Below are 24,498 nucleotides of genomic sequence, written 5' to 3' on the forward strand. Positions count from 1 at the left end.
GACCGGGTCCAGAAATTTATATATGGATATGTACATGTATGCATTTATATATGTATGTATGTACATACATACATACGTGCATGTATACATACGCTTCTGAATCTACATTTCGAACTTTAAGCCTAAAATGTATCTCAAAAACCCAGTTTTCGCATATGCGAAAACCACATTTTAAACAGCTCAAAATCTGAAAGCTCAAATCCAATTAATTTAGGCTCAAAATTTAATTAATCTAAGCTCAAAATCCGAAAAAAACCCCCAAAAATTTAGATAGCAAAAATGTAAAGTTTCTAACCAAAAATATTTGACAAGAATCTATGTACACAGCGATATGTTTTCACTTAAAATCAACAAATTGCATAATTTAGACAAAGAACGAATCTATGAACTACGCACACCTTGCTTTAATAAATTAACATAGCAAAAATAAATTTCAAAGAATACCATGTACACAGCATCCTGTTTAAACTTTAAAAAAAAAATCTGTGAATTGCACAATCTAGGCAACGAACGAATCTAGGAAGTACGCACACCTCGCTTTACAGAAATTCATACTAAAAAAAAAAAAAAAAAAAAGAACATAACATTCTACAAAATAAGAATAAAATAAAATGCACTTATCATGAATGAATTCTTTTTCGAAAAGCAGAAATACCAATTTCATACCGCCTTTAACATACTGCCACGTAATCACTATCGTATTTATATGACAGCCAGACACACTATCCAGAAAATTCATACCATGGTTCACAAATAAGTGTTCAAAACCTTCTTTTCCTAAATCCTTTTAAGATTTCCAACCATCCAAAAAAATAGTTATACAAGGCTCAATCCACTCTTTACTACACTGTATCAGTGTTTCATTACTTCTATCATGCACAGCGACTAAAAATGATCTTCCAGACCCTCTTGCAACCACGTCTCTCATTGCAACATAAGGCATTTCAAAACAGGCACGACACAAACCAAAGAGCAATTAAACCACTCCAGGAAAAGAGTTTTCAAAGTCAAAAAGGTTGCCATACAACACGCACTCGCTCCAAAAACCAGCACAGAACACGTATTGCCACATTTGGTGATCTTAGGGCATCATGTTTTAGTAACATAATGGCGAGCTACTAGTTGGTGATCGCAAAAAGGGTTACTAAAAGTCACTGAAAAATTTCATTTGTTTACTGTAACTGAAGCTATGCAAAAAAGTTCAGTTATTTTTTAAAAGTGCAGTTTTTAATATAATTTTTAACCATTTATTTTATTTATATGTTGTGATGTAATGTGGGCCCGAAAGTAATGGGTACCTGTCTTTTGTAACGGTCTTGGTCAGAAATTCGATTTAATGTGTGCATAGGCAAGAAACAAATGGTTACCAATCTGTACAATTGTAAGAAACAAAGTTACCGATTTACGTATGTGCTAGGAACAAATAATTAATGATCTAATTAATTTTTCATAATTTTATTGGGTGTATATAGCAATTTTTTATTGTAAAATAGTCATTATAATTACTATTTTCAATCCTCCATCACCGAAATAAAAGAAGCTTTAATTGATATTTGAAGCATTGCTGAGCTGTAGCAGCACTGTTAGCAACTTTTGCTATACTGTAGTCACCAGAAAAAATCTGCAAAACCATGAATTTTATGGCATATTTAAATTAGCTTTTTTAATATATTGCTAACAGAAATAAATAGAACTTTTTGATATGATTAATAATAAATGAGATTTTTTCGCATGTTTATACAGGGTGGAGCAAATAAAAGTGGCCTGGAGAACAGAGTTACTTTGTTTTCCGGGCCACTTTTTATTTGCCTCACCCTATTATATGTTGTTACTATGTAACAGGACATATATGTCCCACAAGAAAGTTTAAAAAATTACTGCTGGGTTAAAAAAGTACTTTGAATCTTCTGAATGTTGGGGATTATCTTTCAAAAGTTGGAAAATCAAGATGTAGCTGTGCTCATTGTACACAAATGAGCATAGAAAAAAGAACAAATATGAGTTGCCCAATGTGTAATGTTGGGTTATGCAAAGAATGCTTTACCCTGTACCTTACGATGTAAAATCTATTTTATGTAATTAAGTTTTTCAGAATAATTCGTGTGCTTATGGTAAGTCGATCGCTATGTGTGGGTCTCGCTGATAAAATTATGAAGAAACGAGAATGAGTTGCGCTATCTCTTAGCAATATTCAGAAATACAAAAATAATTGTTTAATTTAAAGCAACGTGAGAGTAGCGACGAATTCAGTTTCAATGATAGAATTTTTCACTTTGTCGCATGGCATGTGATGCCGTCTTTACGGGCACAAAAACACCAAACGTGTAAGATGCATATCTGACCTAGAAGGTTTTAATACATCTTAGTTGACCATTCAAGAACATTTGAAGCATATTGTTAAAGTGAATAACAGCAGGTGTTTGGGTTTCACACACTCTGAAAAAAACAACTTATCATTAAGTCAAGTGTAATTTGTTGTTGCAGTGACATAACACAGAAGCATTTCTTGTTTGTGTGCTGACTGGAGATGAGAAATAAGTCTGTTGAAAAGAAAATGATCATGTGATCTCTGGCACTCATGCATTTGCAATTGTCTGATATCTTTGTTCCTGGCTGGCCTTGTGATAAAAGTTTATGTTAAAGTCTTTAGAATTCTGAATGTAACAGAAATTTTTTGCTTACTAGGTTAGTTTATTTTTTATTCTTGGATTACCTCATTAATTATACTTGGATCATATTTCAGTCTAATGTGTTTATGTACGAGTTGGGTTGTGAATAAAAATAAGGGAAACTTAAACAACATGGTCTTCATGCGAGAATTGTGTTTATCCTTTAGTGTGATATATTATTTTTTTCAGACTCCTTTATAATGATAATGAACATAAAAGACAATGGATGTTTCCTAATTAAATCCCATTAGCTATTCCCAAGCCAGATTTTTAATGTTGTGATTGTTTACACACTTATAGCATGTGGAGAACTCTCTTAGTTAAGCAGCCAGATATAAGACATAATGCTGCCTGAACTCTGATAATTAATTTCTCACAGCCATAGTTGAAGTGTCGAACTGACCTTGCTTTTGTCATGTAATACCGGCTGATTTTCATGTGAACTAGTGTGCATGCTACTAATGTGATTACTTTTTTATCTCTATTCTTACTCTATGGCAAATTTTATCTTCTTCGTAGAAAATTTAATTTTCCTATGTATCAAATCAATATATCCATCAAAAAGAAAGAACATGCAAATGCATGATTTATCATATAAGGTGTGGCTATTAATTTCCAGGATTGCTCTAATAACACCAGAACAGATGATGTGAAAAGCATAACCTTTTAATATATTTTGAAGTAATCCCCATCTGCCGTATTACACTTCTGTGCTCGTCTGTATAAGGTGTGGAAACAACTTTTAAAGTCTTCTTTCAGAAGGCTCTTCAATGTTGATGTCACATTCTTCTTGATGCCTAAACATCCACAAAGTTTTAAGTTTGGGAAACCAAAAAAAGTCTGCGGTGGCCAAGTCAGGAGAATATGGTGATGATGCAGCTCCATGACCTCATGCTTAGCCCAAAACCTCCTCACTAGCAATGTAATGTGGGGGCGGGCATTGTTCATGCAACAGAAACCAACTCTCATTCTGTTGAAAACAGGGACGTACTCTATGAATTCTTTGTCGGAGTCGAGCAAGCACTTCTGCATAAAATTGTACTGTAACAGTAGTGCCTGGTGGGAGAAATTCATAATGAATAAGTCCTTCGCTGTCGAAGAAAGCGATTAACATGACTTTGACCTTTGATTTTTGAAATCAAAATTTTTTCTGTTTAGGGGAGCTGGGAGACTGCCATTCTGTGCTCTGTCTCTTGGTTTCAGGGCTGTATTGATAGCACCATGATTCTTCGTCTGTCACTATTGAATCCAGGAAAGCAGGGCCAGCATTAGCATTATCAACGAGTTCACCACACGTGTCCATTCTGACTTCCGCCATTCTGTCCATTTGATCATCCAATAAACAGTGCACTACAAATCTGGAACACTCCTTGTGTTTCCCTAGGTCTTGTGTCAGAATTTGGTGAACCACCTCTTTGTCGATGTTGAGTTCACTGGCCAGCATTTGAATAGTCAGTCGCCAATCCGCTGTTACAAGCTCACAAACTGTGTCAATTGTTTCTGGCGTATGCAGGGAAATCGGCCTTCTAGTGTGGGCACCATCTTCAACACTTTCACGGCCGTCCCAAAATCATCCATACCATTCAAATATGCGGGAACAAGACAATGCTTACTCACCATACACTTGCTTCTACATTACATGTGTTTCTGTCACACCTTTTCCCAATTTAAAGTAGAATTTGATGTTCACCCTTTGTTCCATTTCAGCACTTCCACAACACCATTTTCCCACTTCGACAACAACACTTCATCAGATACGTTTCCACGCGTCTTTCCCAGCCAAGCTCGTGTCTACAACTGATGCGCGCTGCGGGGAGTAGGTGCAGATGTACTACTTTCCAGATACCAGCAGTGCCTCTCTGGGGCAAGTGATCAGTTTCATGCTGTGACGTCAGTCTTGGATATTAATAGCCACACCTTGTATTTTAATTTTCATAATCATATGGAAAAACTTTTCATTTAATGCTGCTATGAATATGTCTAAATAATTTCTCATTAGCCATGAAATGAAAAATAGAGCTTTAAAAATACTTTTAAGCTGTTCATAAAAAAGTACAGAGAGATTTATAATCCTCTCTTTGGTACTGAATATGTATGTGTTAATGGAGTCATTGAAATCAGTAAAAATGTTTCACAGTGTTTGCTAGCATGGCCTGACTACTACTCATGTCTACAAAGCTTCAAGTTGTATGAATCCCAAAATGATTATTCAATTACAGTCAAAAGTCATTAATCCGGACTCGTCGGGACTTCGGCAATTCCAGATTATTCATTTTTCCAGATTGTAGATCATCAGTTTAAATCTGGTAAGATGGCATGCAGAAATTATAAAATTAAAAATATGAAACCGTAATTTATGAAATAAAGAACAATTATGATCTAAAAGGTATCAAAATTTACAAAAAGAAAAAGCTTAATATTTATTTGTTTACTTTATTAAACATTTCTTTCAATGTAAGTTGTTTAAGTTGCTTCGTTTCATGTGATAATACTTTCTCTTTAATTCTATTAAACGGACATAATTTCTTGTTTAGTTACAAAGTTCCACTGTTCAAGACCTATAATTGCTGTGTTGAGAATACCGACTAATTTGTCAATCGAAATTTTTTCGTTTTCAATAACCTCTGTGTCACGTTCTTCACTATCGGAAACGAATTTTAATGTCAAGGAATTTGATTTAAATCATATCAAAGACGGAGTACATCGAGATGAAATACTACAATCAGTAAGGAATTATAAGCTGAATAAAATAAAAACATCTGCCCTGAAGATAAGGATAATGCTGAAATGCTGACAGATCAACTTCCAATTCATTGCACGCCGTCTTGTCCCCCCCCCCGCAGGGCAGCGTGAAATTGATAAACATATTTCGGAATAATTAGATAATCAAAGGATATGCATTTATCCATTTTTTGCAGCAATTCCACTTTCTGCTTAATGGACTTCAGAACATACTTTCGCTTTGTAGATCTTTTACATATTAGTAAATATATATCGGAAATTTTATTTGACATAATCGAAAGTTCAAGTTTACTTTTATAAAATTGCTCTAACAGTCTGCAAAAAATAATAAGCTGGATCCAATTCGAAGATTAAGGAACAACGCAATCTGCAACAATAACTGAATTAGATAATTTTAGCTTAGCTTATACCGCCCGTCATACATTAAACGCGCATGCGTAAACGTATTATGCGCATGCGCACATGCATATTCACAGCCGTAAAGGTCTTACGCACACACGTAAATGCCTATGCGCATGCGTCCACGCGACGCATGTGCAGAAAGTTTATAGCTTTGAGGTCCGGATTATAGATCATTCCGGATTATGGGTGTCCGAATCAACGACTTTTGACTGTATTTGTAATCTTATTTTCTTCTCATAAAAAAAGGTAAATGGATATGAGGAGCTCTTGAAAGAATGTTCGGCTTAGGCCGAGACTGTCATATTTTAGACCTAACACATGAAAAATATGTGGTACAGTACAAGTCTTTAATCCGGGCTCGTCGAGACTTCGTCGATTCCGGAGTGGGGAGTTTTTCCGGATTATAGATCATCAATTTAAATCTGGTAAGATGGCATGCAGAAATTATAAAATTAAAAATATGAAACCATAATTTATGAAATAAAGAGCAATATGATGTAAAGGGTATAAAATTTACAAAAAAAAATTCTTAATACAGTCAAAAGTCTTTAATCCAGACTCGTCGGGACTTCGGTGATTCCGGATTATAAATCAGCAGTTTAAATCTGGTAAGATGGGATGCAGAAATTATGAAATTAAAAATATGAAACCGTAATTTATGAAATAAGGAACCATTATGATCTAAAGAGTATCAAAATTTACAAAAAAAAAAAAAAAAAAAAAAAAAAAAACTTAATATTTATTTGTTTACTTTATTAAACATTTCTTTCAAAGCGCGCATGCGTAAAGCATACATTACACATAGTTGCAATTGGGAAATTGCAACCAGAAAACTATTTGATGTATACTCGTGATATTTATAATGATGAGGAATTTGATTTAAATCATATCAAAGACGGAGTACATCGAGATGAAATACTACAATCAGTAAGGAATTATAAGCTGAATAAAATAAAAACATCTGCCCTGAAGATAAAGATAGTGCTGACAGAGCAACTTCCAGCTCATTGCATACTACGACGATCCCCCCCCCCCACCAGAGCAGCGTGAAATTGATAAACATGATGCAAAAGCAAAGTTTAAAGTTGTAAAATTAAACATTTAGCAGCAGTAGCAATAGAAGCTCCCTAAGGTTATGTGTTGTGCAGACATTGAAGACAATAAAAGGTTTTTAAACTTAACCAATTTATTAACAATATATATAAATAAAAACATAATGAATAAATTTAAACAATATCAGAAACTTGGAAAAAAATATAACAATCAATTTTAAAAAAATTTCATATATTAAATAATATTTTACCTGATCTCCAAAATACTGGCATTCAATACGCGAAAAACGTATCCTAAATAGAAATTATGCGGTTTTAATGAAATTAGCTACACTATCAATAAGTCCATGCTTAATGGTCAAAAAGGCACCTTAAAATTAAATTAAATCCTTGAGAGCTCTTAAAACTGGCCTAACGCCGCTCACTGTAGTTAAACACAAGGAATCACAGCTTAGAAGAAAAACATTGCCGCTAACTTGTATGAAATGCCGCCTTCATGAAGAACATGGATGCCGCCCACGGCAGTCACTCACATCGTAGCCTCTTTTGAGAATCCAGGAAAAGTCATCTTGTAGACTGGAACAACAAAACTTATCACCGAAAAAGTCATCTTGTAGACTGGAACCACAGAACTTATCCAGGAAAAGTCATCTTGTAGACTGGAACCACGGAACTTATCCAGGAAAAGTCATCTTGTAGACTGGAATCACGGCACTTATCACCGGACTGCACGCATTGCAAGACGTCTTCCAATAGGGGCTGGAAACTGCACACCAAGGAGCCAAGAAAACAGGAACTAGAAGGAATGAGCCAGAGCGAAGCGAGATACTTATACCTGAAGTAGACATGGCGTCATCTCACGGCAACCAATCAGCTAACGACACTACTCGGCTTTCCAGATGACATAACATCAAGTTTCGTTTGTGCATCTTAATTAGGCTGAAACAATCCGTTCTTAATACCAACAGTGGCAGTGAAAAACAAAGTAACTACTATATCCCTTTAAAATAAGAACTAAACTAGATGTTCTATATATAACTTATGTAAAAGTTAGAATCATTTCAAGAAGGAGAGATGATGCAGAAAAAGGGTTACAGTAGGTCATATTTTCCAACAAAACAGATTTCGGAATGGTTAGAGAAAAAGGATATGCCTTTATCCATTTTTTGCAGCAATTCCACTTTTTCTTTGATGGACATCGAAACATACTTTCTCTTTGTAGATCGTTTACGTATTAGTAAATATATATCGGAAATTTTATTTGACATATTCGAAAGTTCAAGCTTACTTTTATAAAATTGCTCTAACAGTCTGCAAAAAATAATAAGCCGGATTCAATTCGAAGATTAAGGAACAACGCAATCTGCGACATTAACTGAAATAGATAATTAGATAATTTTAGCTTATACTGTCCATTATACATTAAATGTGCATGCATAAATGTATTATGCGCATGCACACACGCATATGCGCAGTCGTAAAGGTCTTATGCGCATGCGTAAATGCCTAGGCGCAACGCTTGCGCAGAAAGTTTGTAGCTTTGAGGTCTGGATTATGTGTCATAGGAAAAATTTCAGAAAATTTGAAGTTTTAAATGCAAATTTCAAAATTAATATGAGAGCTTGGAAAAATTTTTTGTGTATGTTCATTTGTTAGATCAACACTATATATAAATCTAACATTTATCTTATAATGTGCTTTTGAGATGTGAAAAATATTCAGAATTATTCAATCAGCCAACTAGAATGGGAGATGCAGCACTGTACCATTTTTTTTTTTTTTTTTTTTTACTCTGGAATACCTGATAGTTTGTTGAGTGGCAATAATATAACAAATGGACATATATAAAGCATTATCATGTTGGAGTAACACACACTGTCTTCTTCAGTATTTATAACAGAGGGAATTAGGAAAATAACTATTCATTGACAGAAGAATTTTTGTGTAACTGGGAGGCAGAAATCTCTGGATTCAAGAAAATGCTTCCCATTTGCATCTGGAGGAGCACTCTAGGATTTTTTTTTTCTGGTATTACATGTTAAATTTATCTATTGTAAATTCTCTTACTAAATAGCCTGCACTATTAACACATTTTGGGCATGTACATATATCTGCTAATAATCCTGTACTCAGACTGTACTATATTATATGCTATTTTTTCATATTTTAAGTGATGTAAAAAATCTGGAGTTATGAAATAGATGTTATTCTCCAAATGAATCAAGCTTTATGCTTTATATAAAAGGAATAACATGCATGTAAGAAACTATTATCATAGAAGGTACAGAGAAATAAAATTCAAAAGACAATATTTAAAGCTATTTATTGGAGGAAAATAGAATTAATTATATTTATGACAGTTTGTTTAAGGGCATGCCATATATTTAGTACAGTTTGCTTGTAAATTGATGCCATTTAATTTTAGAAATAGAAAAATACGGGAAATAGAATGATACTAAAGTTCAGTAAAATCTCAATTCACCATTCAAATAGATTTTAAGTATTAGGTTTTGCTAACATCAGTCTCTTTGAAGTGTTTAAGAAAATTGTAAGCTGACGTATTTATTAAATAATTAGAAAATATGATAAATATTTGTGGGAAAATATGACTGTATGCATTTTGTGCCAGAAATGCATATTTATACTTCATAACCAGAAATGAATACATGCCATCCTCTCGGACTTTTAATCAGAAACAAAAGAAGTTGAAAATTATTGCCAAGTTAGTAAAACTGCTAAAAAAATTGGTTTAATGAATAAAATGCATTTGCAATATTCTGTGGTCTTATTAACATCAAAGTTTGCATCATTATTAGATGATGCCTTTAAGGCACAAAGAATTCTATGAAATTTAAAAAATTAATAAAATGTTATTAGTGTTGTTGCAGTTATTTAAAAAAAAAAGTTAGATTCTACATGCCAAACCCTAAAACTACTGGGCACTGATAATTTGACCTGGTTCTAAAGCATGGCTGAAGGAAATTTTGTGTAGTTTCACCAATGCATGACATGCATGCAAGCCAGTTTCCCTTAAAAAGTTCCACCCGAAAGCATCCATCTCCTTAGGGAAGTGACATTAGGCTGCTTTGTCATAATCTAAATAATCCAAGACAAATTTAATCCATAATCACACAATGCCATATACAAAATGCAATTTTTATAAATGAAATATTTTGATGTGCTAATCTGTTTTTCTGTTCATTGAGTAATGTAATCCATGTTCTTGTTATAAAGTATTTGATTATGTTTGAAATATCATAAGGGATATTACTTCTGTTATGTCATTTTATTTTACTTGTCTCATTGTAATAAGTTCACTGAAAAATAATCTTTCACCTTGTGTGAATAATAGTTCCATAAAACTGTAATTTACCATAGGCTGACTTTCTGTGATGTTTAATAATATTTTAGTGCAGACTAATTTTCTAAAAAAAATTTTAAAAAAAATGTGCACTGTTTTAATCTTTGGTTCAGTGAAATCCACTATTTTATTAGGAAGGGGGAAAATTTCTCTATATTATTTTTATTATTGCATAAAATTTAAAAATTGGTTTTTGAAAATGTTTGTATTACATTAGTGATGTGATAACTGAATAAGTGAAGCCAGAATTGTTGCATATAATTCAAATCTAATATCCAGCCTGTAATTTTTGAGGAAATATTACTTGTTTCAGATTTATTTAAGATCTCTCTATCTTAGGATCTTGTAGCTTTTAATTTAACTTTATTGGCCTGATGAAAACTTCAGACGTTTCTTATTTTGTATGAGTATTTTTGCCTGAATTAAATTTTTCTTTCAGAAACTGAGGCTATAGCTGGAAGTCATCTTTCTCGGCCACCGCATAACTTATCATGCTATCACTGCAGCACGTTAAATGATGGAGAATCATGTCGTGATCTGAAACTCAACAACACAGAAAACCAAAGATCATGCAAGCCAAATCAAATGTTTTGTTCTGTAAGAAATATATATTTTTAAAAATGTTGTTTACCTTTAAGTATGAAAATAGTAAATAGGTAGAAACGAAGTGCTTTCCTCTAAATTCATGTAATTGTTAATCTAATATTTTTCAAAAAACTCGCATTTGCATTTTGTTTAATATTTATACTTGAAATTTTACCTTCAATCTGTCTGCTCGAGAAAAGGTGGTTTAATTTCTTCATTTACTTTTACACTTTTATCAAATGTTTGCAATTACATTCTCCCATAAAGCAAAATCTGCTGTTTATGGTAAGCAGACATTTCTACATATAATCCTCCTACATCTAGTATAGTAAATTAGAAAAATTGAGTTTTTTGTTTTAGTTTAAAAATTTTTCTGAACCACCTTTTGTTGAAGGAAGAATGCCAATGAGTGTTAAAAATCAGAGTTATATGAGATGCAGAAGGAAACTTGTAACTGAGGAAGTTAAAGGAAGTAGATGAATTTTGTATTCACTATCTTTCACTATTTTAGAGTTTTCCCATTTTATTTTAGTAAATTTTTTGTGAAGAAATAAAAGAGAATTTGCTTTCAGAATTAAATTAACTTGCTCTGAAATAAGACTGCTCTAATCCAAAAGAGGTTGGACATAATCATTCAAATGTTCAAAGCTTATTTCAATTAAATGTGATCTCACTCTTTCAAGAGAGCCAGAAAATAGAGCTTCACAGTCATGATACAAGTCCCTTTTCTATTCATACGAATTAGCATATGAATGGAGAAGGGACTTATGTCTTGATTGAGGTGCTCTGATACATAATGATCATGCATTTCCAGTGCATAATATCTCTTTTGTTAACTTCATGTGAAAAAAATTATATGCTAGATAATTTTTGAAGTTTATAAATTTCCAAGCACATATTGAAAAATTTGTTTTTGATACTTGCAGATATTTTCATAAGAAAGTTTGAAGAACTTATTTGTAACATCTGTTTAGTATTTTAACTCCTTTTATTAATATTATATTTGAAGGTGATCATCAGGAATAAAGTTTTTTTGCATTGCTGCTTTTTATTACCTTTAGTATATCAAATGTTACGTCATGTAATAATGTTGTTCACAAAATTTGTAAGCAATATTATACGTGATGAACAAATTGTTCATTTTATTTATAATTGGATAATCAGTTTAATTTTTATGATAAAAATGATTTAATATAAAATTCTTTTGATTTTTTGATATAAGAAGTTTAACTTTTTTCCCTGTAGGTTGTTTTATTTAGATATTCTACAGATTCTAGTGAGTATATATTTTGGTCTGTGGAACGAAGCTGCGAGGAAACTTGTCAGGAAGGTTGTAATACTGTTGGAGAACGAGTGAAACTTTTCCTTTGTCGATCATGTTGTAATAAATATTTATGTAACTATGGTAATACAGCTCTAAAATCCACTACACCAGATGAAAATTATGTGATCTTAATGACGGGAATGGCCCTGTATAGATATTTTTCATTTTTTAAAAGTTTTGAAACTCTGTTATGGAATTAACTTTCTGAGGCACTAGAAATAAAAATGTTATTTTATGGATACATATTTCCCATTATTGATATGAAAGTGTATCAAATATCTTTATAATTATACTATCTGTTTTCTTTTTAAGGATAAGAATAGCTCTACAGACTTTCTGTGTGCATATTGAAATGCATTTATATCTAAATAGTACAATTTATTTAATTTTTATACTCTGATCTAATTAACAGAACTAAAATTCCAGAATTTCTAGCTGTTATGAACAACAGCCTTTTAGTACTTCTGTGAGCTGATCAGTTTTGTTTTTAGTATGTATTAGGTTCTTGCAGAAGTTCAGCTTGTTTACTTACCTGTCAGAAAATAACCATGCCTGTTCATTTTCCAACTCTTTCAATGTTTGGGTTAAGAACCTTTTAGTGAAATTCTTGCAACTTATCATTCTTAAAATCTTTCAGTCTTCCTAAATGTCATTAACAAATTCATCATCTCTAAACTTTTAAATCATTTGGTTTTACAGATGATTTTATTTTTATAGCATTTTTTGTTGTTGTTGTTGTTAAATAGGTTTATAGTGGCACAGATACACCAAGTTCCGTTGTAGAATGTTAGGATCTTATCAAATTTATAAATCTCTATTTAAAAAGAAAGACAAATGAAAAGAAATTACCATTTACTTTAATTTCTTCTCATTTACAATCTAGTAAACTTTTGCAAGTACCCAATACCAGCATATTATGAAAATTGGATTTGCCACCTTTTCATGGATATAAAGATTGGATAAGGAGAAAATAAATGTTTATACAATACTGGAAGCACTATAATAATGGTATGGAAATGATTTCAAATCATTCATTCCAGCTTTTGCATATGAATGGTTTGAAAAGATAACTAATTCTTGAACCCAAAATTCATTCATATTTATAGAATACATTTTCCATTTCTTGAGGAGCATAATATTAAATAAGAGAAAAGCAAATTAGCATAGAACTTGAATATATATATTTCTAATTGTGCACAGAGTTTCATAAATCTGTATTTTCAGCTTTAATTTAAAAGTACAAAATATTTGTCTTGTTTTCTGCATTGAATTTTTTATTATTATTATTTTTGTAAATAGGATTTTCTAAACAAATGTTATTAAAACTTAATATTGCATATCTTTACCAAATATTTTTTAATACTTCAAGAGAAGTAACTGGTTCTGTATTTGTTGCATTGCTACTTTTTTTTTTTTTTTTTAGAATATACTTTTTTTCCTTTGTTCTCTTTCCTTTGCTATAATCATTTTATCTTGTTGTGACTACAGTTTTAAATGCATCATTGCATACAACTTACTATTTTTTTATATGGATTGCTGCTTCATTTTCTATATTGTAAGTACACTTTTTTCATTTTATCATAAATACATTTTGATTTATCATCTAATAATTTTGCCTTCATATGAGTTATGTGTTTACTTTATATTAAGAAACAGTTTATGACTTTGAGATCTAAGAGATAAAGCTGGCTTGTACAATTTGTTGAAAATAAAGCCAATTCTCTGTTTATTATTTATATTTTAAGAAGAACAAGACTTATATCAAGAAACAAAGAATTATATCAAGAAACAAAGAATTATTATTTTTAAGGCAATTTTTACTGTCAAGAACTAACATTTCTTTGCTAAGAACTGATACCATCCATGCATTAGATTTTTCTTTATGATTTGTTGCAATTTTCATTTTTTTTTTTTTTTTTTTTTTTTTTTTTTTCATTTTTGAAGCAATTTGATTTATGCCATTTCCTAGCACCTGTATGTAAAAGCTATAGTTAGTCATTTCTGTCTGATTTATGTATAAACATAAATGTTACCTATAATAATTTTTATAAAGCTTAATAGTTTCATCTAAAATGTACATTTATGTATGCAGAGTTCATGGAAAATATTTTCTGATCAAATCATTAGTTTATTCATTGTAAAATTTCAACTCTGTTACATTGTTCGAATTCATTCAGCGGAATTGTAGTGAAGTTAATGTAAAGTTCATAAAAAATGTCAGATTTTTTTTAACCCTTCGGAATTCTTCATAATTCTTTTCTTTGCTAAGAATGTCAAAAAAAAAAGTGATCTTCATTTCTCATATCATTAACAGAATTTTGCATTTTTTTTATATTAGTGTTTCAGCAGTTCCTATTTGTTACATACTCTGATTATTATGTTTTAGCTTAACACTGTTAAACATGTCTGTTTTAATTAGAAATTTTATTTATGTTTGATCATTATACACTTAATATTTATATTGTTTGTGATTAATTTTTTAATTTACACAGTACTTATATTGTGTCATAATGCATCTTTTTGTATACGCATTTTTTAATGTGTGTGCTTTTACTTCACAACTGTGTATAGCTACAACTAGTCTCAAGTCTGCATCTTTATTAAATATAGGTATTAGTTATTGTTGAATTGTACTAATGCTTAACTATATTTGAAAATGTATTATTAAAAGTCAATTTAAAACTATTTAGTCCTGTGTATCTATATATATAAAAGCAGATTTAAGCTAGTTGTAATAGATTTATTTTATAAGTTTTTTTGGGGGGGGGGGGGGAATTATTATGCAGAAATGTAATATAATATATAAAAATCTGCATGTAATATCAGTCTGCATATAATATGTGTCTTTCTGCATATGTGTGTTAATATATTTATTTCATGCATTATTTTCATTGTTAGCTCTGTGATTTTCTAGAACTATTGAAAGGGTCAAAAGAATTTACTTTTTCTGCTTTGGTAGAAGATAAGTGTATGTTAATCATTGATAACAAAGCATTATTACTGAAAATCATTATATTAACATTAGCATTATTACTGAAAATCATTAGTATTCTTAAAGAAAATGCTAAGTTAATAGTGAGTCAGTACAGTACATCTTAGTTTGCAGTTAACTTTTTAATTTCAAAGATTTGTAGAGCAGGTTAAAAAAGTATTTTTGAAATCTAAAAAAATAATCTCTGTTTTATGTGCATTATTATTATGCATTTATCCAAATTAAATGAAGACAACCATTTCTAGCATTGATTTTTTTTCGGATATCTGATGATCAATCTCATTTTCATCACTTTAGCTTATTTTTATATTTCTTCTGTTTGATGAATTTATTTTTGAATATATTTTAAATAAAATAACCTTCAAAATTTCTATTTATTTATTTATTTATTTATTTATTATTTTAATTTAAATCACTTAAAGAAAATTGTATTCATCTGTAATTATCAAAATATGTATTATCTTTTTATTTATTATTTTTATTTGTTGCTATTTTTGTTATTATTCGTTTTTATTTTGTTACATTTTAACTTATTATTTCTTTTTTATTTTTATAACTTATTTGATTTATTTATAGTCCCACGAGTTGAGAAAATGCATGATGAAAGCAATAATATGTTTATAATTTTTTAAATGCAGAACATACAAATGAAAATATACAATTAAAAAAACTTATACTATCTTACAAATTAGCATGTGTTTCTAATTTCAGAAATCAATGGTAAATGCTAGATTTCCTTATTAAAGAAAAAAAGTTGTTTAAAATGTATATAAAGTTTCTTTTTTAAAAGTAATTTGAGTTTTTGATGATTCCCTTTTTGCTAATTTTTTCACTTTCAATGAAATCTTTTCTATACTTTGGAAATTCAAATTATATAATCTAGTGTTCCTCAGAATGTGTGTCATGAAATAATAACTGTACAGTTTTAATTGTGTAGAACCTTGGAGTCTGGGGGGATGGCAGAGTAATAATTATGCAGGCATGCTGCCACCAGGCATGGTTCTTGAGAGATTTGGATACCAAAGGTATGTTTTTAGTTGTAATAGCTTTAGCAGATTTCCTAGCTGATGTAAAAAACCCACGATTAACATTTTTTGACCACCTTAGACCACCAATTAGACTATTTTGTGTAGTCTCTGACTACTTTACCTGAATTTTAATTTCAATTTATGTTATTTTGTATAACCATAAGTGGTGAATTTTATTTGTAAACATAAATGGTGTCTTCCTTTAAATTTAAAGAGTTAGTAAAAATGTTTTTTTAACCTTTGGAGGACCTTTTTCATCTTAATTTAGACTGGTATGTTAACTTCACTTGTCTGTTTGGTAAGGTTTGATGGACATTGATTTAAATATTTATGCAAGTAGAACCGTGCAGGGTACTGGTGTATTATGAAGTCTCAGAAGTTGTGTTGAAAAATTTGAATTTAAGTACAAGTTTTAAAAATTTATACCATTTCCAGTGCCTAACTTGTGTAAATCACAATTTATACAGTGAAAATAGGAAAATGTGGACACTTTAAAGGATTGGTACTTTTTTAAGTTGGTCTTTACTTTAGTCTGTCAGCTGTAAGATACATCATAATAAATTCTCTGGAAAACACCAAGCACAGCCTTAATATTAATTGAGGAGTGTTAATATAACAACAAATAACACAGGAAATGCTAGACTATGTTTGATGTCAGATAGATGACAATTCCGGATAGTTGAGTATATAAAAAATACAGTTGTCAATAGGATAGAAGAAATTTCTGGTCCAAAATTCTAAAAGCTCTCATTTTATATGTTGTCAAGAGAATTACCAGCTCTGAATATCAAAAGCCTGCATTAAATTAAGTGAGATTATGAAGTGGGATGTATTTCTGATAAATGTGATCTTGCATGAAAGTAGAACATCTTACCTGATTGCAGTTATTCCCGGACTTGCATAATATATTACTTATGTAAATTTGCAGTTATGTACATATGAAAAAGCCATAATAACTAACCTACCAGCTAGAAACTTTAGTAGTCTTCCATAAACAATTTTTCCTTTCCCTGACTGTACTTTTCCATTTAAACCATATTCTCTGAGTTAGTTTATTAGCATTGGTGTCAATTATTTATTTATTTGTAAAGTAGATTTTAAATCAAAAAGTGAATATGTTGGTAATCTGAAACTATTTTTACACTATTATTTTAGAAAAAAAGTAAAAAAGAAAAAAGGTTCCCCCACATCAAGAGGGAAAATTTATTTTTACAATAATTTGGGATAAAAATTGAGTTATTTCAACATAGAAGATGTTGAGGGTGAAGTTCGCATTGTTGAAAGCATGAAAGATGTGATAGTGAAGGACACAAGAAATGTGTGGACTTGATTTTAGAGGTGAAGAAACTTTTTTTTCATTGAATTGAGGATCTGACATAGAAAATGGTATTGTCAAAGTCACAAGTGAGATGCAAGTTCAGATGCAGTTTAGCAAGTAAATTTCTAAAACATCTGGTAGAAATAATTGAGGAGAGAGAATATTTGCTTGAACAAATATTTAATAGTGACAAAATGGCTTTGTTTTGGAGAGGATGCCAACACATTGATATTTATTACAAAAGAAGAAATTATCTATTCCTGAATTGAATGTGCTTCTTTTCAGTCACTATTAAGAGCTTGGTAATAATAGCTTTATTTAGCTGGAGGCAATTCCAAAGGGAAACTATGCCGATTGAAATGCCATCTCCAGATGGTAAGAAATTTATAATAAATGAACCAGTTGAGGTTTTTAACCTGATAGACAGGTCGCTAATGAATCAGAAAAACCAAGCAGTTTGAGAGTGTTAGCAGCTTCGAGATGTCTTGGTAAAATAATGATGATAAAATGTGTGTGACCACACATTCTACTCTACAAGAAATATTTGTAAGATGCTGCTCACATCATCATCATCAAGATGACAACTAAAATGGCCGCAACTACCCTAGGCCTTCAACATCAAGAGAAGTAGAAGGTCTCCGAAAATAGTATTTTACTTCCTCTACACTGTTTTTTCCCACTGGTGACTCTCCAACTACAAAGCCAAATAAGGTGTCATAAGACAATTTTTATTTGAACAGTAATTTTCAGTTAGGTTTTATATTCTTTTATACAATTTCCACAAAGTTAAAACTACTACATGATGTTTCATTTATATATATATATATATATAATTGAAAAACATTACAAGTAAAAAGCAGTTCGAAACCTAATTCATTTTCTACCTGAAAGAAGCAACAAGTGATGGTAATAATGCAAAATAAATCGAAAATAAAATAATACATTTTTAAAAACCATTTTATATTCAATTCAGAGTAAACCATAAGCAAAATCAAAAAAGCCAGAAGCATAGTGGCGAACTTTCATGAAAAAGGTACAAAAGGCCAAAACCAAAGATGTAAAAGGAAAGAAAGAAATTTACATCTTTCGCTGTGTCATCATCAGGGGGTTGATGCAACAAAAGAAGTGAAAACATCAGCCTGTTTCTGAAAAAATACATAAAGTTTAATTCTTAAAATAATAATTTCTTTCTTTAATTAACAAAATGGGGCTGCTTCAGCTTTGAACTCTCAAGGAAGCCTTCTTGAGTGAGTTCTATATTCTGTAATATTTGGCAACGTTTTTTTCCCCCCTTTAATTCTCTTTTAGGTTATCTACAGTTTGTAATGTTTTTCTTAAATTTCTCATTCTCTAAAACTGCTCACAGTTATTAGACAATGTCCCATTATCATCACATTTTTAATACCTCACTCTTCAGTTATTTTTTACTTCGTCGAATTTATTTCTTTATTCTTCAAAATTTATTATAACTTTGTAAATATTTTTACAATAAGCACTACAACTTTTTACAATAAACATTACAACAATTTCATTATTTTTATACAAAGCACTGCAAATTTTCACATACATTGAACTGAAGTGAACTAAAACATAACTTGTCATACATTTTTTTGGCAGATGACATTTTTGAAGCATTTCTTTTTGGATTTATAATCCATGTAATTTGATGTTTTTTCCTTTTAGAAATTATTCATATTTAATTCACTATATTTAATGTTACATATAAAGCTTCTTTCTTTTTAATTTTTATTATTATTAAATCAGTTTAAAATTCATAGTTAACAAGATTTCATTACTTAGCACATATTAAGCTTAACAACAATTATTTGCTACTGGGCATGTTGAATTAAGATTTTTTTCAAAACCGTTGTTGCTCTAATTTTACCGACAATAAAAACTCCTATTTTTTGTTTTTAGGTCATATTTTCATTTCTTATTATTTTTTCTTACGTTTGATTGCTTCCGTCTTTATGTTTTGTTTTTTTGTTCACTTAAATAGAAAATAATTTGTTTTTGATTTTGATATAATTTTGTAATTTTTTTTTTATTCCATCTTGTATGGTTTCAAAATTTGTGTATGCAATTGTTTTTTTCATGTGTTTAATGTCTTGTATTTAAATGTTTTGTTTTTTTGGACTCACACTACTCAAAATAAATAAATAAAAAGAACTGAACAGTTTTATAGCCTTTTTAAGCTTGTTTTTCATTTTGATGTTATAAGTTTGTAATTTTTTGCTCTATTTACTATGGCCTGTTGGGGTTAGACTAATAAAGACACACATTATTTTGACTGATTTTTCTAGGATTATTTCTAGGTTTAATTTGTGTTTATGTTGATGAATTCATGAACTAGACTTTGCTGATAAACTGATACATAGTCTCAATAAAGAATCTGGATGCACTTACAAATCCTGCATTTACCAAGCTAATCACAGACATCCAGTGATCCTTTTACTAAGACTGTTCCACTGAAGGCAGCTAGTGCCATAGCTAGGAATTTCGGCACCCAAGGACAGCTGATGATTTTGGAGTCTTTCTTGTTTGCTAAGAATGGAAGATATATTTTAAAATTTCGTACTATAAATTTGGTACCATCTGGATACTGTGCTCAGTTATAGATATTCCTTCTTGCTCCCCCTAGCTACACCCCTTAGACAGATCCCAAATTTTAATCATTTTTCAAAATGTGGCAGAAAAAGAAATAAATAACAGTTAACTTATATGTATTGTTCTTTACAAAAGTTAAAAAAGCTTATCAAAAATGAATCAGGTCTCCATGAAACTGAGGGAAAGGTATTATGATTGTGTTGTGACATCACGGTTATATATTATTGGTGCTAAGCCACATTGTTGGGTGACAATTTTTGAAAGTCGAAAATAGTCAGCATTAACTATATTGCTCAGAGTAGGTCTTGTGATAGACAGACTCAGTGTCTATTGTGAACTTTGAAGTAACCGTGGGTTGATGGTCTGACAAGTGCAGTCAATGTGCAAAAGGTTTTGGCATCTTTTTACCGATTGCTCATTATTCATTAAGACAAAAGGGTGCCCTGATATGAAAACATGAAAATGCATAATACTCTTTAAGAAGTTCAGCTTATATCATGAAGAAAGTAACCTTTATCATGGTCATGTGAAGATCTTTACTTGGTGAATAGTTACTGACTTGCTTAAAGGTGCGGGTATCTTCATGACAGGGCATTGTAATGAAGTTGTCAGGGTGCTAGAAGATGAAAATTCTATGGAATAAAAAATTAGATCCAGTAGTTATGAATTCCCAATGAACTAACAATGAAAGGATCAGGACAAGGGGTTTAGTGCATTTACCATCAGCTTGTATTTCGTTTTTCTTTTGTGTGTGTGTGTATATATATGGGAGGGAATGCCATTGAATATATTTCATCCAATCAGTTTTAACCATATATATATATATATATATATATATATATATGGATACATATTGTTATTGGTAATTTTATTTTATCAACTTTAATTTATTTTAATATGTTGCATAAAATGTTGTATTCTAGTCATGCTAGTTTTCTTCGTCTTTCAATAGTAGTGGTGTCCTTCTTTAATTCTGCTTTAACAAAATCTGCTTTTTGTTAACAAAGTCAGCACTTTGTTAACAAAAGCATTATGTAATGCATGCTGTATTACTGTCTTTCTTTTTTCCTGGCGATTTAGTCCCGAGCATTTTAGGGAGAAAATTGGGAGCTTCGAAAATTTCTATATTATCTATTATATGTATAATTATTAGTTCTGATGTAAAATATTGTATTGAAAAAAAGTCTTAAAGCTCATAAGCTGATTGATTAGTTAGTTATGGGTAAGCACTGAAGGGCTATTTGTTTGAATGATACATTCATGGAAGATTTCATGAAGAAAACTGGCTTGCATTGAATTGCACATGGGGAAGACTTTAAAAAAAAAAAAACATGCATACAGTCTAGTCATTGAGATTTGAACCTGGGTCAAACTACTATTATTCAATGCTTTTATTCACTCTACCTCAACTGGTGGGCTTGAAATTTACTGTACCTGAGAATTTGAAACTTTGCAGGTAAGTAGCACATGGTCCACATGGGTAAGGAATATATTAGTGATACAAGTTTGGCCTTATTCTACCAAAGTGGTGATTTGAAATTTTGTAGGTGACTCATGATGCGAGTGCTGTTGTAAATTAATCATTTGTAACATTACACACTTAAAATTACACATGCTATAAAATAATTATTTGTTTTAAAATTGCTTCTGTTCTTTGCTTTAAAGTCCAAAAAACACATCTGCTAAGTATTATATAATGAAAAAATATATAATAAGTATTGCTATTGAAATTGTTGATTTTTCATTTGGTAAAGTTAGTATTAAGATATTTTCTGTATTTTTTATATGGCATTTTCTGTAATTGTCATTGATCTTAAATACAGTGAATATCTGCTATTACTGCTATATAAATTTTATTATATATCTGTCTTTCTTTTTGTAAATGTTGGTCAACTTTCATGGGTATATTCTTTCTAATCCATAACGTAATGGGACAAAAATTTTCAAAACAGAGTATTTGTACAGAATTTTTGTGAGTGGGGTTATGTTTGTAATTAAGTTCTCTATCTGGAATTGCAGGAAAATATCATCATTAGTTTCAAATTAAGTTATATGCACATAATATTATTAGGCCTTCGTAATATGCAAATATTATTTCTTTCTTGTTAGTATAAATTCATTTATTACATGTGATTTATAGTCTGAGTAATGACATATTTTGGTACATCAAAATCACTAAATCGATACTGTTTGCCATTTGGGCAGGGATAAACTGTTTTAAAATCCTGTTTCATTTATACAGAGAATTAGGAATTTATGTCATATGTATAAATTTGTTTTCAAACTTTTATTCTTCAGTATAACTGATAATTAATACTGATAAACTGTATACTGATAATTAATATTGTGTATTACATTTGTTTAAATATATCATAATTTCTTAATTATATTACCTATTTATGTAGTAATGTAAAATGAATAACAGAGCTTGGTGTTATTGTTAAAGTATGGACATGAAAGCTTATGCTTTGTAAAAAGTCTTAGTTAAAAGAATCGCTCTGAAAGTCTTGAAAATTTGTATTAAACTAAATAAATATCAAAATAATTGCTATTACATTTTCTTCACATAATCTCTTACTGTTAAAAATATATTTAATTTTTATATATTTTAAAATATGTATTTATTTTATATGTAATTTTTATTTATTTTTACTTTAAATTGATTTAATTTTAAAATTAGGGGCCAAGAACCCGAACCCCTGAATCAATTAGAAATTAAACTACTTGTATTTTCTGAGGGAATTGTCACATTGTAATGGTATACTAGGATTCCTGACATTTCAGTTTCCGGTTTTAATTCTTATCATTATATGATGTGCTATTCTATGTCATTGTTCTTTGATTGCAGTGATATTATGCTCACTTTTAGAGGAGAAAGAGCATGTAATTTTCTTCCCAGCATTTCATCCTGTCTTGACCTTGATAAGAGAATCTTTAAAGGAAAAACTCATATAGCAGACAGGCATTTTGCTTATTGATCACTTTTTGATGGATTATCAGAGGATGAGATTGCAGCGTTTTGAAAACTTCCTAGCTTCTTTATGAAGAATACTCTTAATGGCTGTCAATTCAATATTGGAATGTCTTGAATTTGAGCACAAGTTATTTCTTGGTAACTTCTCGGTGGGCATCATGGTTTGATCTGTTTAGTCTTTGGCTAGTCGGCCACAGCAGTTGTCATCTTGCAAGAAATGTTACCCCTGTCTGAATTGATTGAACCACCTGTAATTGCGTCTTCAGGAGAAATTTTCATAAAAACACCGCACAAACATTTTAAGAGACTCGCTTTTTGCTTAGTCTAACTTTAAAGTCATAAAAATCTTAGCACAAAAGTGCTCATAATTGACTTCCACGAAATTTTTCAATAAAATATCAGCTAGACAAAAATTAAATGGTCTTTTCGAGAAACTGCAGTAGTTAATAAATCCTTTTTTTTTCACATGCTACCATCAGATGCTCCTTTACCTTGAAAACATAAGTTATTTTATGTAGAAAGACTCAGCTGCATAAAGCTGAATTCTCAAAACTTTCAGAGCAACCTATATATTATATTTTACTAAAACATAACTATGCCATTTTCAACACTTTATTTGTAATTTCTAAATAAATACTGATCTTAAATTAGTGTATTTTAAAAACTGTATTATTATGGAGATTATGAAACTGTTTTTAACGATATGAAAATGTATGTATTTGTGTCTTTATGACCGAAAAAAATTGTAAACTGGGAACAATTTAGTTTTAATACTGAATAAAAATATTAACTTATAATAAGTGTTGGTGTAGTTGTTATCATATTTTCTTTTTCTAAATATATTTAGCGTTTTGTCGTTTAAGTATCATTTAATTTTCCAGTTAGTGCTTCAAGCTTTCAGCTTTTAACTCTCTAACGATTGAAATGCCTGAAACAGACTTTTATTCAAACAACCAATAGCTGCTTGAACGGCCGAGATCGCATGCTTTGGTTCTATCCTCCTCCTAAAGTACACAATAGCCAAAAGTGCAGTTTCCCCAAATGCATTATATCAGTTCATTTTTATTGTAGACAGTTTGGACCTAAAATGATTCTTTTGAAGCTCCTTATCTTTAGGTTAAAGGTGACTTAGACACTCATCGGATAATGGAAGCTGTTTCGTTAGGAATTGGGAGGACTTTATAGGGCATATCATTTGAAATTTTCATAGCTCTTTGTTCGTTAATATACGGGGGGGGGAGAGAAATTATTGTGAATCTCAAATAGAATTTCATCCGTTTTGGAATTTTAAGTAAGCAGGTGAGCGAAGGCATTGGCGTTCTAAGGGCTAAAAAGCAGTTTATGTTTTTCAGGCATAATAGAAGGTCTAAGTACTGATGTTATCTGTGTAATTCTTCTGCCATTGGGTATAGAGAATGGAAGCGTAATATGTTGAGCGACAAAT

At 30.6% G+C, this 24,498-nt stretch overlaps 1 protein-coding gene across 1 annotated transcript in view; it reads left to right on the top strand.

The window, feature by feature from the left end:
• Window positions 1–23,854, top strand: part of LOC118186468 (uncharacterized) — a 33,237-nt gene extending 9,383 nt beyond the window's left edge. The window contains exons 2-3 of the mRNA XM_035356572.2: window positions 10,666–10,823; window positions 12,057–23,854. Of these exons, the coding sequence (XP_035212463.1) occupies window positions 10,666–10,823; window positions 12,057–12,335 (437 nt within the window). The 3' untranslated portion in view covers window positions 12,336–23,854. The remainder of the gene's footprint in view (window positions 1–10,665; window positions 10,824–12,056) is intronic.
• The last annotated feature ends 644 nt before the right edge of the window (window positions 23,855–24,498 follow it).

Source organism: Stegodyphus dumicola, chromosome 8 (assembly GCF_044657685.1).
Source record: "Stegodyphus dumicola isolate Sdum_Otavi_A_Nest chromosome 8, ASM4465768v1".
Classification (NCBI taxonomy): domain Eukaryota; kingdom Metazoa; phylum Arthropoda; class Arachnida; order Araneae; family Eresidae; genus Stegodyphus; species Stegodyphus dumicola.